The 15,157-nt window shown below is 46.2% G+C and overlaps 1 protein-coding gene across 1 annotated transcript in view; it reads left to right on the forward strand.

Moving 5' to 3' along the window:
• Positions 1–412: 412 nt before the first annotated feature.
• Positions 413–15,157, forward strand: part of LOC117154093 (transcription factor hamlet) — a 57,640-nt gene continuing 42,895 nt past the window's right edge. The window contains exon 1 of the mRNA XM_033328773.2: positions 413–2,532. Within this exon, the coding sequence (XP_033184664.1) occupies positions 2,496–2,532 (37 nt within the window). The 5' untranslated portion in view covers positions 413–2,495. The remainder of the gene's footprint in view (positions 2,533–15,157) is intronic.

A 15,157-nucleotide genomic window follows, 5' to 3' on the forward strand; every position in this document is an offset into this window, starting at 1 on the left:
CAGGTACTCGGGAGAAAGAAAGAAACGATCATGGAAAAAAATCAGCATTTTCGCAAACGAGAGTTTATAAAGGCCGCGATGTAAAGTAAAAAATTCTCGAATCGCGCTTTCAACGCGAGCCAAATTCTCGTTGGTTTTTCTTTCTTCGCGCGTGCCGTGTTTCCACGTTCCACGCGTACCGATGGAAACACACGCTGAAAAAGAAGGGAGAAGAGGTGCCGATCCAGGTTTCGAAAGGGCGAAGAAGCAGGGCGGAGCTGCGCTCGGAAGGGTGCGCGGGCGCGTTTCACGCCGAACCACCATCCGTGGGGTCGGAGGTCGTATTCAGGTGCGACGAAGACGGAGAAGAGGGGCGCCTAGCCGAGCGAACGTACCCAGAAATGCAAAGTCGAAGTGTCGGTGTGAACCGAGTTGCCAGCCAGCGAGCCTCCAAGTCGACGCACTCGCGGCACTTCTATTCGCATTCCCTTCGTCGATTTTCATTTTCTTGGTGACGCGTCGCGCACCACGCGTGCTTCTCCTCTCCGTCGCGTCGTCCATCGCGCGACGGCCGCCGCTACGCGATTCGCGCCGATCGAAAGAGTTGCAAAGACCGCGGGCAATCGATCGAACGGACCGATTCACGGATCGATCGATTCTCGCGGATACCAAGCGGCGCGGCGGTTCGCGAAACAAGTGCTACGTGTACCCGTCATGGAAAGTGTCCTTCTCTCTCGTTGATCGCGTTATCGATCCGGCGCCATTCGTCGCCACGTGTTTTCGGCAACGTGCTTCCGACGATTTCTCCTACTCTTTTAACACGCGTTGCTACCGTCGAAGAAATCTGGACGACGAGATCGAATTGCGACCACCACGATATCGTTACGTAACGCTCGATGTGAAAGTTGAACTTGAGCATGGACCGAGACATAACCAAATTATCAGACAAGAATGTTTATAATCAGTGCACACGTTAGATACTTCGTATCGAACGGCTACAGACTACACGTCAGCAGCAAGAGGCGATAAGCTTCCAGCCGGACAAAGTTGCGATTCGGTGATCTGTATCGTCAGCAAAAGAGACTGCACGCGGTGAACACCTGTTCCTTACCAAGTCACCGTCATTATTGCAAACGATACATCGAGTTTCGAATTTTTAACTCGGCGAAAGACCAAACGCAGCATCCGACAAGCTCATCGACCAGCACCGAGCAAAGTGGCGAGATGTTTAAAATGTTGCACAAGATGCAATCTCGAGGATATCAAAGAAATAATATAATCGTATATTCCTTTTTCGAACCTGGCATAAACATCGATAACGTTAATCAAATACAAACATTACGGACACGTGTTTCGCATCCGAAAGTCTGCATGGGAGGTCCAGCATTGCGTCTGTCGAAAACTTCAATCTGCCACTGACGGACCATTATATCGCTATGTATACCGACGACAGTTTCGCCTACCAGGAATCCTTCAGGATGGATCTAGGCAGAGAAACTAGAACGAGGAGTTTCATCTTTGTTCGTTCATACGCTAGGCTACAGTAGCTTCGGCTAGACGGAGGTTTCGATAGGAGAGGAGCCCGGGAGCGAAGAAACGAGAGGTTGCGCTCTCGTAGGAAGAGAGGAACGCGGTGGAGAGACAGCGGCTGATCATTGGTGGACAGCAGAGCCGGATTGCTTAGGTAGTGGGGAAGCGAGCAGGTCGACTCCGCAGGTGGGGAAGGCCAGGAGGCAGAAGGTGGAAAAGGCGGAGGTGGAGGCGAAGTAATCGTAGTAGTAGTGGCCCGTAGTAGTAGAGTAACACGAAGCAACACGGTCAGGAGAAAGAGGAGAGAGAAAGGGGTGGAAGAAGCGGTGGTGTAAAGGCAGAGGTAGCGGCGGAGCGAAAACCGTGGCACCGAGGGAGAGACGGCAAGAGCAGGGAAAGAGCGAAAGGGTGAGAGGAACGAGAGAGAGAGAGAGAGAGAGCGGGGGAGGCGGAGGAAGAGAGAAAAAGAGATTGGAGGGAGTGTGGAAGGAGAGGGGGAGGAGAGGCAGAGTCGCGAGGGTGGAGGACAAGGTGGTGGAGAAGGAGGAGACGCGGAGGACAGGAGAAGCCTCCACTGTCGGAGGACAGATCCAACGCACGTCAGGATCCCAGTCGGACGGACTGACGCTGCCGTCGGATCACCGAGGAACCGGGGGGCCCGGTGTACCGGAACCCGCGTGACGGAATGGACTCTCTTTGTGCACCCTTCGCAGTGTCCGGCTCGAACCACCACCGAGAATTCTATCGTACTATCATCGATCTGAGTGAACCGGGAAAGAAAGAAAAGGGAGAAGCTTGTGGTATAGACAACGTTTTGATCGGTTTAATCGAACGAACTGTTTCTACGAACGAGGAAGGAGGTTGTTGGATAGAGTGAAATAATTGACAGGATAAAACGATCGTGCATAAACTCGCATGGCTCGGAGGACTGTCAGCGTTCTTACAATTAGTGTTTTGTTTTTGAATTCATCATCCGCCGTGCAGCGATGAGATCCAAGCCGGTGGCTAGAAGATTGCCACAGGGTAAGTAATCTGTCAGCGTGCTTCTCGTCTTCTCGGAGGGTTAACGTTCGATGGTAAATATCTTTTGAAAGTGGACTCCGATATAAAGTTGCTATTTTAATGATGGAACGATGGTCGAAATTCTATCGGAATACCACGCACGTGGTAGGGTAAATAAACAAATTTCGGAGCTTCGCGGGGTGTAGTAATTGTTATTAAGTAATTGTCATCGACTCCACATGCGTTCTAATAATTTGAAAAGTATTCTTTATTTTTGAGATTGGATATTGCACGTTCGTAAAAATGACAGAGAGGGAAGAATTTATTTCGTTTTAGTTCTGAAAATTGCTATGTTTAAAACGGCAGACATTATTAGTTCTTTCCGCGGAACTTACTCGACGAGACTATAAAACTATACCTAAGAACCTATATAACACTGATTCTCAGAACTATCGTATCAAAACGAACTTGTATGTTCGCAGCTCGCGATTTCGCAATGTTAACATCAGTAGTTTGACAATTTTTTTTTTACTAAATTGATCGAGTGGTCAATAGAAAATGTTAAACAGCAAAATGTACATCTCCAATTCTTGTTTCGTTGCCTATAATTTGGACCTGTTTGAGCCTGCGCTTCAACCCTGCGCATTTTTCTAAATGGTAACCGTGAGAAGATACGAACTCGAAATCGTAGATTTTCTCAAATTAACGGGAATTCGAGTTTTCAAACTTTAAAGTACGATTTTCAAAACGAGCGATAAAACAATACTTCGACGCTCTTCCTTACTACTTGTAAACATTGGACAAACAATGAATGTACTGTAGTTTTGATAAAAATACGACGTTAACGTGTCATTGTTCACAATGGTATCGTTCGTGTCGTTAAAACGACACGGAAAAGAGTAGTAGGCGGTCCTCGCGCTGGCGCACTCACAACGTCGATATCATTTCTTCTTTTCCTGTATTGTCTAGTCACTTTGCTCGTCCTTCGCCTCCACCTCCTTGATATCTCCTTTCAAAAGTCCCGCCCATTCTTGCCTGTCACCATGTTCGCCAGTCTCTCCATAGTTTGTGAAAATCACGCGAAAAATTACTGGGGCTTTTCATTCTCAATTTTTTCATGAAAATTACTCAAACCCAGAACGGTACTCCAAATTGTAACTCGTTGAAAAAAAGTCAACAAGTTCGATGAGTTTCTGTGAAACATGGTCATTGAGTGTGTTCACGCACGTATTTTTTTTTTAACCAAGGGTCAACATTTTGAATAGTTTCGAACGGTCAAAGAACATTTGTCCCATAAGAATGCGGATCGATCTTCCTTTGTTCCACGGTTAACAATGCAGCATCGCTTCGTGTACAAAAGATTCGACCGTACAGCGAGCCAATGTTAATTTATTGTTGTATCTTGAATGGCGGCGCGCGGCTAAATTTTTATCGGAGCCCGTGGATGGAACGATAGGTAAATTGATGAAAGACGGTTACGCGATCACTCGGTCTCCCTTTCCTTCCCTCTCGGTATCCCTACGCGATATTTTGACATTGATAGCTCGTTTTAGGGAACAAAGAGTGTAGGTATTTGTGTCTAAAGTCCCTTACGTTGTTCCATATGTTACTTTGTAAAATCATAGCCGAAAGATTATTCAATTTCGTCGATGAGAAGCTTCGCGTAAGATTCATATTTCATAATAAAAACCGTATCAACTTGAGGAATCCAGCGACGTCGTTGTCGAGAAGTAAGAATTGCCGCTTTGCTTCTCCGGAATGGCTGTCGGGGTGAGCGTTTTGCACCGGGGATGATTTATATCGTGTTCGCGATTTATAATAAAGCTCCCGCTTCCCACGGTCTGCCACGCTCCGACGACGGTAGGCAGTTTCAAGGGATCTAGTAATCTGTAAGACAAAATCCGTTAACGCTTGACTCACGAGTCGACGAAACAATAGACCATCCATCCACGAGCTTACCCTCTGTTTCGCCGAGAACGAACTCGGACGAGACACGAAAGGAAAGAGGTGGAAAAAGGGAGGACTCAGTGGCGTACCAGGACAATTGACTTCTCACCGCGTACTTCTGCTATAACGAACTATACGAAATGCATCTTCTCGTCTACGGTTGCTCGTAAGAATTGCCAACGACGGCGGAAGTTCGGAGTTTACGTCGAAAGGAAAAGATTTCCCGTTAGTCGTTCGATATCCGATCGCGATGGGCTATCGGTTCCTCCGACTCAACATTCGTTGAAGCGGAGTTTCTTCTGAAGTGCATTGTGCTCGAAAACAGACAGGGAATTTTTGAAATTGATAGGAGGCAGAAAGAGAAGAGAGCCATTTCGGGCAAACCGCAGGAATAATCGCGGAATCCACCTACCACCCGTTTCAAAGGCGCATCATCCCATTGAGGGTTGAGTCTAGCCGCGGCACCGGAAGTCGTATCCGAGAGGAGACAAAGCCAACGAAACATACGCACAGAGTGCCGTGGAACGAGGTAGGCAGCGTGGGGGAGAGGTTCTGTTTCATCGGTGCTTTTGTCTCGCATCCTGAGAGAGCACGATTGAATAAAAAGCCTGAATAGATCGGATGATCCTAAGGTAGGTCAGTCCATTCTCGTCTTGCGGGAGACTCCTGCTACCTCCGATCCCACCTCTTCTTCTTCTTCTTCTTCTTCTTCTTCTTGTACCTTGTACAGTGTGCTTCCAACCCCGGACAGTCCCAATTAAAAACGTCTTCCTTCTCGATTCGCTCGACCTACGTGGAGAATAATAAGGTCGCTCGCTATATCTCGGTACGCTGACGAAAATTTCCTGTCGTTTCTGTTATCGTTCAGCTGCTCCGTCAAGAACGGGAAAGTCTCGCGAGGGATGGATTTAAGGATACTTAAGCATTACGTTTCACCGGTGACACAGTATTCCAATAAATTTCTGTCACGTACCTACGTTTTGCATACAAATACAACATATGCATAATACGTTTGAAAGTCACGCGAACAATTCCAAGCAGTTTGAATTTTTCCTAACGATGCCGGCTTGTCGACTAATGAAATGATCACTTCGTGCGACCGAGGTATCGACCGTTATAAGTTAATTAGTCACGATCGTGCTGTCCAGCGATCGAGCAACGAGCCCTTACGGGACGGTGGATGGAATCGTCGCGAAAGGATAGGCGAAGGGGTAGCAGAGAGTGATAATGAAATCGTAGGATACTAATCCGTCGTGACGTCATAGGTTCGGGAAAGTACTGCACGGTTATTGGACGACTGGACGTGATCGATTCGAGCTGTATGAATTAAAATACCAACAATACCCTCTCGAATAACTGCACGCGGCCATGCAAATCCGATAACAGAAAGCACGAACAATCGTCTCTGCTCCTTCTTCGGTTTTCCTCTTCACCCTTTTCTTCCAGCCTCTGCTCCCTCCCCCTAACAACGCTCGGCAATAATTCCGCAAGTCTTCCTTGACTCTTTTCTTTCCGGCTCTCGCCTTCGCCAATTAACGATAAGGCCGCTGTTTGTCATTTGTTTGCCGTTTCCGGTGGAATGCAAACAGGCCGGGGTGAAACAAACACGGCCAATCAGCCGCGACGGACAAACGCATCGAAAGCGACTAGATCCCTCTGCATCGAGCTACGTTTCCACTAGCGATAATACCGATAATTGGTCGTTCAAGGTAGAATTGTTTCCGTGCTGAATTTCCTCGTGCCCTACGCTTCGGCTAGAACGTTAATCTACAGTATAACGTAGCCATCACGATCCGCGTAAATATTATTGATCGACAAATCTGACAATTTTTCGATCGGAGTTAGGCTCGCGACAAAATTCGTCCTCCGTGTAGGTGTGTAATTTAGGCTTCGGGGTACCGTATGTTGCCATCCAAAAGCACGATCGAGCGATAAGCGTGCCATTGTTGCCGGAGCTGGCTATTGAACGATTAATCATCTAATTAGGCATCCATCGTGCCGTACCGCCGCTATCGGGATTCCTTTCCACCACAACGATCGTTTTCCTGATAAATATCCGTTTCTTACTCATAATCCCGCGCGAAACTTTTGCCAATCCGCCGTGTTTCACGCGTTCTCGTTACCTCGTTCACCATTGGTCGACGTTCAATGAGTAGAGAAATCACGAAGAGTGCGCGAATTCTCGATTTGCGAATCGACTGCCGGGCTTCTGCATCGAATCGCGCGGCAGACAGGTACTCGCGCAGCGCCTGAATACGACTGACGTGTCGTACCGGCGAGCTACGCGATTGCCTGAGTACTAGAGCGAGCTAAAGTCAACGTTTATTCGCCTCGATATTTCGAACCCGCCTGAAAAGGAGCCGTGTCGAATACACTCTTCTTGTTTCTATCCATGCATATGAAAACTTTATTCGAGTGATTTTATTCGATCTGTTGTACTATTTTACTATTATCTCCCTTTTTCCACCCTCCTCCTATTTCTCTGTTAGATTCGCGGAAAGTGACGTAAAGGAAGATAGAAGATATTGCACGACTTTACGCGTTAGACAAAATACTTTAGAAGCGTAGAACGTAAGTATCGACGTATTGTAACAAAGAAAAGCTGGTACATGACGATGGTACTGATAAATAACGACGTCCGCTCGGTTATTTATATGCCGATGCTTTTTCATTCGCTCGATGCTCGGTGAGTTACTTGAATATTCTACCAAAGATCGTTACACAATTATTATATAAGAGGAGATAATACTGGCGACTGTCATCGGTCGTATTTGCGACGGAGATATTGAAACTAAAAAATCTTCCTTTATTTCGACGGTTCTCGGTATGGCATTCACACGCGTGAAGAGAACCAAGGCGAAACGAGCGTTCGGCGGAGGCGTACGTACGCGAAGCCAGAAAGAGTAGAATACCGTAACGGATGAGCACGCGTGTTCGTGCATGAACTTTCATACATTAAGAGCTATCCTCGTCGTTCTTGTCTTCTGCCGTAACGAACGTCCACTCTTCTCGGTTTCGCACGATTTTTTTAACTCTTCGTTGTCACGGCGAATAACGTTGATTTTATCCCATGCTCGCGTAAAGATCGAATGCATTTTGTGCGTGGAAAGAAAAGTTTTTAGTTGGCCGGCGGCATTTATAACTTTGAAATGCATGCACCAACCGGGGACATGCAACGCGAGAATCACGAAGATAAATCGATAGGACATTAATTAATGTCGAGGACACTTGGCCGAGATGATATGAACGTACATTCAGAAGCGAGTTCACGATTGCTGGAAGGGTGAACTCGGGCCACTTTCTCGAAGTGTTCGCGTGTCTAGCATTGTTTTACGAGACTCATTTCCCGCAACGTCATTCCACTACCACCAGCGCTTTACTCCCGTCAACGTTACCATCACTTTTCGCTGGTCAGTTCACAATCTCGGCTTCCATTGAACTGGGCCAGAGTTCTAGGATTATAATCGATCTGACGCCTCCTATGACTCGTAGAAAAATTAGTAACCGATAGCATAAATTGTCGCGCCGATTCGTCCCACCACTGATCGCCTAAGATTCGAGGGTTAATATTCTTATGGATGTCGTCGTGGAGATAAATGGCAAAATATAGATACGCGGTAGGTAAAAATGCATTAACAGTTCTCTCGATATAAAATGTAAAACATGGGAGTATAATTCGCGGGTACCACGAATGTGGTGTAATTTAGACGTAACATTCTTTTCGCTCGCAGATAACTTTAACAACGTGGGCCCTAGTCTTCCATCAGATAACAGTCTAATGAATCTAGTATTAAAGGGAATCGAATTCTCGATAACGTCAAGCGCCTCCCCCTGTTCCGTAACATAATAACTTCCATTCTCATTTCCTTGGTGTCCAACGTAAGCGTAAGATTTTCCTGATGACAATCGGCTTTCGACCATGTACTCGGCTCTCGTGCAACGCAAAAGTGTCCCTACCGAGGAGAGTACACCGGTCACACGAAGAACCTGCTCGGTGTTAGTTGGACTGAGAAGTAGGTAGTCGATGTAGGAATGACACGACCGGTTATCTCAGTGGCCACGCGATATTGTCATCAGGGGTAGGAGGGGATAAAAGTAGTTAGCGAGAAGGAAGGAGAAAGGGGTGAAAGAAGGAGCAAGATGAAAGAAGGGGAGTGAAAGGTAGTGGCGGAAAAAATGAAGGAGGAAGGACAGGGAGAGGGAGAGAGGACGCGATAAGATCATCTTACCACCCCCTGGCATAAGTCGACAGTGGCCTTTCCCTGCCCTGACCAACCCCCTCCGTGACTCGACGGAGACCATTTCAACGATAGCACACACAACCTTACTCGGGCACCGCGTTATCTCGCACGCGAATTAGCTCTACAGATTTCCTTTTTTTCCTTCTCTCTCCTTCTACCCTTTTCCTTCCTTCCCTTCTCGGTTCTTCTATCTTTCTTCCTCTCCGTACTCCCCTCGTTACCTTCCTTTTCCTTCTGCTTTCCGTGTTCTACGCCTCCGTCTTCGTCTCCCTCGCGCTGCCACTTCTAGTCGGCGACGCTGCGACAACGTCGAAGGAGGAAAACCTCTTACACACGACACACGACACATCGCGCACGACCACCACCCCCTACCCTCCAGCACGTCTATCGCATTAGCGCGCTGCCACGTTGTTGCTGCACCACGTTGTACCGCATCGGCTACGAAATGCATGACGTGTGCGTAGGTATGTGAATTTTCATTGGAGCAGGACCGACGCATAATTTTGCATAAACCAGCTTGGATCGTAATGACTGCGAGGCAGGCGATTAAATTACCGCTCGCTCGCGGTTAAAGAGAAACGCTTATCCCCGGTTGTCCTTGTCGAGCCAGGAACACCTCGTGCCCCGATCGCTCTTATTCCACCTGGAAAAAGAAGTGGTCGCCCGGTCGATCGTAGATCTTGTTTAGACAGCTTCGAAAGATTTATCGATAACCACACGATTTTACGATCATTCCCTGGTCACAGCCAGTACAATAGTTGTGGCTGTATCCCGCTGTTTGTGTATCACGACGCCAGACACTTCGGCTTTTACGATGCTTGAAAATTTACGCGCGCGAGGATGATGTTACGCAGTTTTTCGAGATTGACAGCCTTTTGCTTTTAAAATCGATACGTTCGTATTCGATTAATAAACGATCTTTCTTGTGCTCCGTACCAATAGCTTATTTTTTTCGTATCTTAATGGTACCTCTCCCCCCCCCTCTCTCTCTCTCTCTCTCTCTGGTTTCTTAGTGCCACTTCTACCGCAATACAGTACATTCCGCATTATCTCAAGTATGTGGTTTATTACCCCTCGATGATCTCACGGGAACGAGATGACACGGAAAAACCTCTAAAACGAAATGCCATGCTCGCTCGCTCGAAAATTCTTCTCGTCTCTTTTTCTGCCAATTCACGCGTCTCCCCTCGCTTTCGTCGATCTTCTAACCATCCAGAGGAATATACCTCGCAATATTTAAACCAGCGTATAGTGACAGAGGAAAGAATAAACACGTATACCGAGAAACATGTTGCCATTTCAAGGCACGTACGACTGTTGCGTCTATTTTGTCCTCCCAGAGGTACGTGCACGAGGCTAATGCTCCTCTGGCAAGGTGGATACGTATGCGCAGTGGAATTCAATTTGGTATCAGTACAGGCTTCGTTCAGAATTTCCTTCGAAACGAAATACATATTTATTTCAATGAAAAGCATCTAGGTTCATCGTTACGACGCGCGGTGTGCAAGAACTGCTGTCTAACCGAGAGAGAATCACAATTTTGATCATTTCCTGTTGGACAATTTTTTATCGAAAGATTTCACGATGTCTAGAAATCAATCGTTTTATTAAATACGTTCACGCGGAAGATCAGTTTCTTGCGAACAAGAACGTTGCCCCTGAGAAAGAGTCCACTTTATCGAGTAACTTATACAAAAGGGAGTTGATTATCTTCTCAGTGGACTTGGAGATGTCTTTCGGCTTCGAATGTCTTTCTACGCCACGTTTCTATTCTTCCTTGAATGGTGGTCTCCTTATCTTTACGAGAGATTCGCGGACCGCTCTTTCAATTGAATTCCGCTCTGGGAATCGTGATCACCCGCCTCTCGCAGTTTCGCTCACAGACTTCGTGCGTGTTCGCACACATCGCCGTATAACCCAACACATCGGCAGACCGTGTATTTTCGCACAAACTCGTTTCAACCCTTGAACGTACGTGTGCCCGTTTGAAACCGTGGGTGTATGTGTACCTGTACGACGAAATACGTCAATGCCAGTACATGGAAGTTTATTTATGTACACCAGGTCGCTCGTGCATGGTATTTGTACGCGTCACAAGTATTTACCTACACGCGTGCTTCTGGATTCTTGCGTGGGCACACAATTACGTAAGTCCATCCATGTATACATGGTTCTCTCGTTTGTTCTCTGCTTGGGAACGGCCACTACGAGACAAAAACTGGCAGTTCGCAAGAGACAGACGTGGGTAGGAGGGAAGAAAGAACAAGGAAGGAAAGGACACGGAGAAGAAGAGCGAGGATCAGCTTGTGGCGCGAATCAGGTTTAGGACTGTGTCAAATGACACTCTTGCCAGGACGCAACGATGGTCTCGAAAATCCTCGTACCAACACCTCTTTCTTTCTCTTTTTTTTTTTGCCACTTGCTCGAAACCGTGATGGGACGTTACGAAGGATTCGTGCAGGTCGTAGGTCCCGTGGGAATGAAGAAAGCACCGTGAGCCAGAGCTCCATCGCCAGATTACACGGTCCTATATGCTTCACTTTCTTTCTCTTAATCTTTACATCTTCAAACATATTTTACACCGTGTTTGGACAATATTGAAATACAAGGAGTGGTGGGAGCGAGCTTCGACAATTGTAAGTCGTTGATTTCTTCAGGTGGACAATATCGAAGAATGGAAAATAAGCTTGTCCAGATCTTTCGTAATATCTTTTTCTGTAGCGTAGAGCGAGATGAACTAATATAGAGTGGAAACGAAGAAAAAAATATGTGACTCGAAAGGGACACGTGTGGACGTCCTCATAGGACATATGTAGAACATTACGTAATCGTAAACCCCGAAGGATGTGGGCGGGATCTTCTTGCAGAAGCAAGTAGCCGTGTCTCGCGCGTGTTCGACCGATCAGCCGGACAGAACCTAACTAATCGAGCGGCACATCCGAGCAGATGTTGCCATCTTCCACGGACAACTGTCCGGTCGACGTTTTTTGATTTTATCTGAGCATCGTTAGCTGCTTCCTGAAAGTGAAACGAAGTTGGATATTCCACGAATTCCACGAGGTATTGAAAAATGAACGTGCAAGGAACGTCGAACTCTGACGTATGTTTGCTCGGTGTAACAAATGTATTAATTTACCCGAAGAATAATGGTTGTCATTTGAACGTCTTCTTTTGATATAGTCATTCATCAGGCGAACATAGTTTCATATTATGTCACGCGACACTGTCAACTGTCAAGCGTGAATGTAAGTGAATGGCGCGAAGCGGGCGGACATGTGTGAAATTAGCTTAATCTTTCAGCTCGGATGACAATGGTGATACAAACGTGGTCCGTGTACGACACGTATCGTTCCGTATACAGGGTGACAAATCTCCCCCCTCCCCCCCATAGACATCTCTCTCCCGGCACTGTCTCCACCCCGTGTAAATACATTAGAGGATGATCCTTTCATTGGCGTGGACCACTTCGGAAATTTTCTTATTCATTGACTGTATTTAACGTTACTTGGTCGAGCCAACTTCTATCTTTTTAATATAGCGAAACTGGTAACTTCGTATAGATCAATGAAACATCGTCTAAATATTTTGTGTTAAATTATGATAAGATCAGAGTTAAAGCAATCCCAAACGTTAATGGACAGGCTCGTGTCACGTTATCGCTTAGGAGAGGATAAAAAGGAGTTAATAAATTTTTACGATCGTGATTCTACGCCGTTGACAAACAGATATCGGTGGGGCCGTAATTTAACAATGAGCCAGCTGGCGCGTGCTACGGGGGAAAGGTTGCGACCCCTAATGTAGTTATATAGTGTACTTTCCTGCACGCAGACACACGCGTCCGGGCACGCATACACGCGCGGAATCTCACGCGGTGCGAACGACAATAAGCAGGGATGCCTCAGCCCCTTTGTCACGGTGGTTCTCGCGTCAATGCGCATTCAATCTTTCGCCCGTTTTATCATCCCTCTGTCTCGCCTCCTCTTCTTGGCTTCCCTACTTTACGTCGCAAAACGGCAACACCACGAGTCACCTCTTCATCCGGCTAATTGAGTTGTTCGCGCTTTTCAGGGGCGAGAAATATGCTTTTCGGAAACAGGCCACGAACGTATCTGCCGCAAAAATCACGACCTATAATTCGCCACTTGCGTTCTGCAGTATTATAAAGAAAATCAGTAATTAAAAAATAAAGAACCAATTCCTGACAAATAATATATATTCCGATATAAACTTTTACGGTTTCAGCGATGAATATTTTAGACGATGGTATTTTATAACACAGTCAGTGCTTCCCTTCTGTGTATTTACCATTTATATTTTATCTAGGAGCAATAAATATGTCATTGACTTTTTTAACAGAATATTATTTTGATTGCAATTTCACAATAAATCTAGGTACAATGTAACAAGATTGACTCAACGGTGCACAAAGAAAGAAAGAAACAACGGTATACATTTTTCTCTATTGTTGAGCAGCGTGTTTGACGAACGAAGCTTGTCTGGTTCGTGTCACATTTTCCTCTTATCCCACGAGATATCTCCGTGATTTATTCTTCTGTAAGGACCTAAGTCTTATCCTCCGCAGCCCATTCGACACGTATGAATAATTGGGTCGCGGAATAATTCCATCCGATCCCACCCCGTCCAGCGCATTATGTTCTATTCGTTCTATCCCCACCAGATTCTCCGACAACCCGCCCCCGAACGTTATGATTAAGTAATAAAACATTTAGGCCCTTCTCCCGCGACCCCAAACTGAAAAACATCCCTCGATGCTGCTTATACATCTCCATACGACCGGTCGACATGTGACTTCGCACGTATGCGCGCACGCGAGTACTCACACAAGTATATTTGCGAATACATACGTATACGGACGGGAAAGGGCGTGACGACAGATGCAACGGAACATATCTACCCTCCGTTGGGCGTTTCAGATTCTCTGCTGATTTTTTCTCTTCTTTCTCCTTCTCGTCGTCCTTCGTTCACGATCATAGATAGCGTCGTTGCGCCGAGCATTTTCAGACTTAGATCCCGATCGTAATTTACGGTTAGAGCATGCCAATCTAGCTGCCTCCATTGTTGGCTGTGGGCCATTGTTTATGAGAAACATGCGCTTCCGGAATAGTGGTAAATGCCTCTCGATACCGGGAATCGGGAAAGATTGCATAAATTGGTTTGTAGAAAGTCGACGAACTAGTTCCGCTTGAAAGTCAATATAACTGGTTACTTTCTTATCAACGCTGTGTAAGTTGCGTAATTCTTTTCGATGAGAGAATACGTGAGAAATTGGATACTCTTCGGGCAGCGGAATTTTTCCGAAAAGCATCTGGGAAATTTTTCCAATTCGATCGTTCCAACATTTCGTCAGGCAAGCGTTATTGGCTGAAGCGTCGCGAGCAGCTCTCTGTTGCGTGTACCGGGCCAATGGCACGAGCAACCGGATGCTCGTGCTTCCACCCTTGATTTATCGGTCCTTCGAAGCTCGCGGATTGCCCGTAATTCCAGTTATTTCGTCCTAATCCGAAAGTTCGTTCCTGTCCAGTTACCGAGATTCCGCCCACCCTTCGAACTTCGAAGCGCGATTTCTTTCCCCATGTCTTCTGCTGCCTCGAGCAAATTCGTTTCACCCCGTTCGCGTTTATATCTACCTTCGCTTCACCCTTAAATTGTACTTTCCGCCGAAATTGTGCCGACTATTTACGAGCTGTCTCATCGAAATGCTCGTCGACGGAAATTGAAATGTTGATGAGCTACCGGGCTCTGGAATTTGAAGTTCGTTTCAGGAAACGAGTCGACTTTAATTGCGTTCCATTATCGACAGCCGACGAAGGATGAAAGATTGTGCCGCGATGAAAATGATAGATACGTTGCGTATGATAATTATCAACGTAAGCTTCGTCTATTTTCTAAAAAATTCGCTTTTCCTTATAATCCGTTTCTTCCGTTTTACTGATCAACAGAGATTGTAAAATGATAAAATAGAAGGATCGTACGTTAGAACATTTTTTTCTTAAATAGATTTTTTGTAAAATCAGTCGCTATATATCAACGGTTATTTTTCGCCGGGACCCCAGGATATCCAGTTTCTTCGTTGAGGAAGACTTCTTCAGGTCCCCTGCTGATCTCTCGTAGGCGGATCCCCCTTCTTGAAGGTACACGCGACTAGTTACGATAACCTGAAAGATCGAATACAATGGCATACGGTTACCAACATCTGACCTCGCTCACAATGTCGTTATTAGAATATGAATGCGGCTAAAACTCGCGTGTCTTAACGGCACGCGACGCATTTCACTACAATTCGACTTTCGAGATCCTCAAGTTTTTGCATCTGTCGTAGAATTATTTTGGTGAATCGAATATTTGTAGGAACGAAAGATAAGAGAATATCGTTAAACTCTCAAGGAACAAACCCAAGTGGCGTCTTTTATTGTCTCCTTTGTAAACGTTTCACAGCT

This window comes from Bombus vancouverensis, chromosome 3 (genome assembly GCF_051014615.1).
Source record: "Bombus vancouverensis nearcticus chromosome 3, iyBomVanc1_principal, whole genome shotgun sequence".
In the NCBI taxonomy this organism is placed as follows: Eukaryota; Metazoa; Arthropoda; class Insecta; order Hymenoptera; family Apidae; genus Bombus; species Bombus vancouverensis.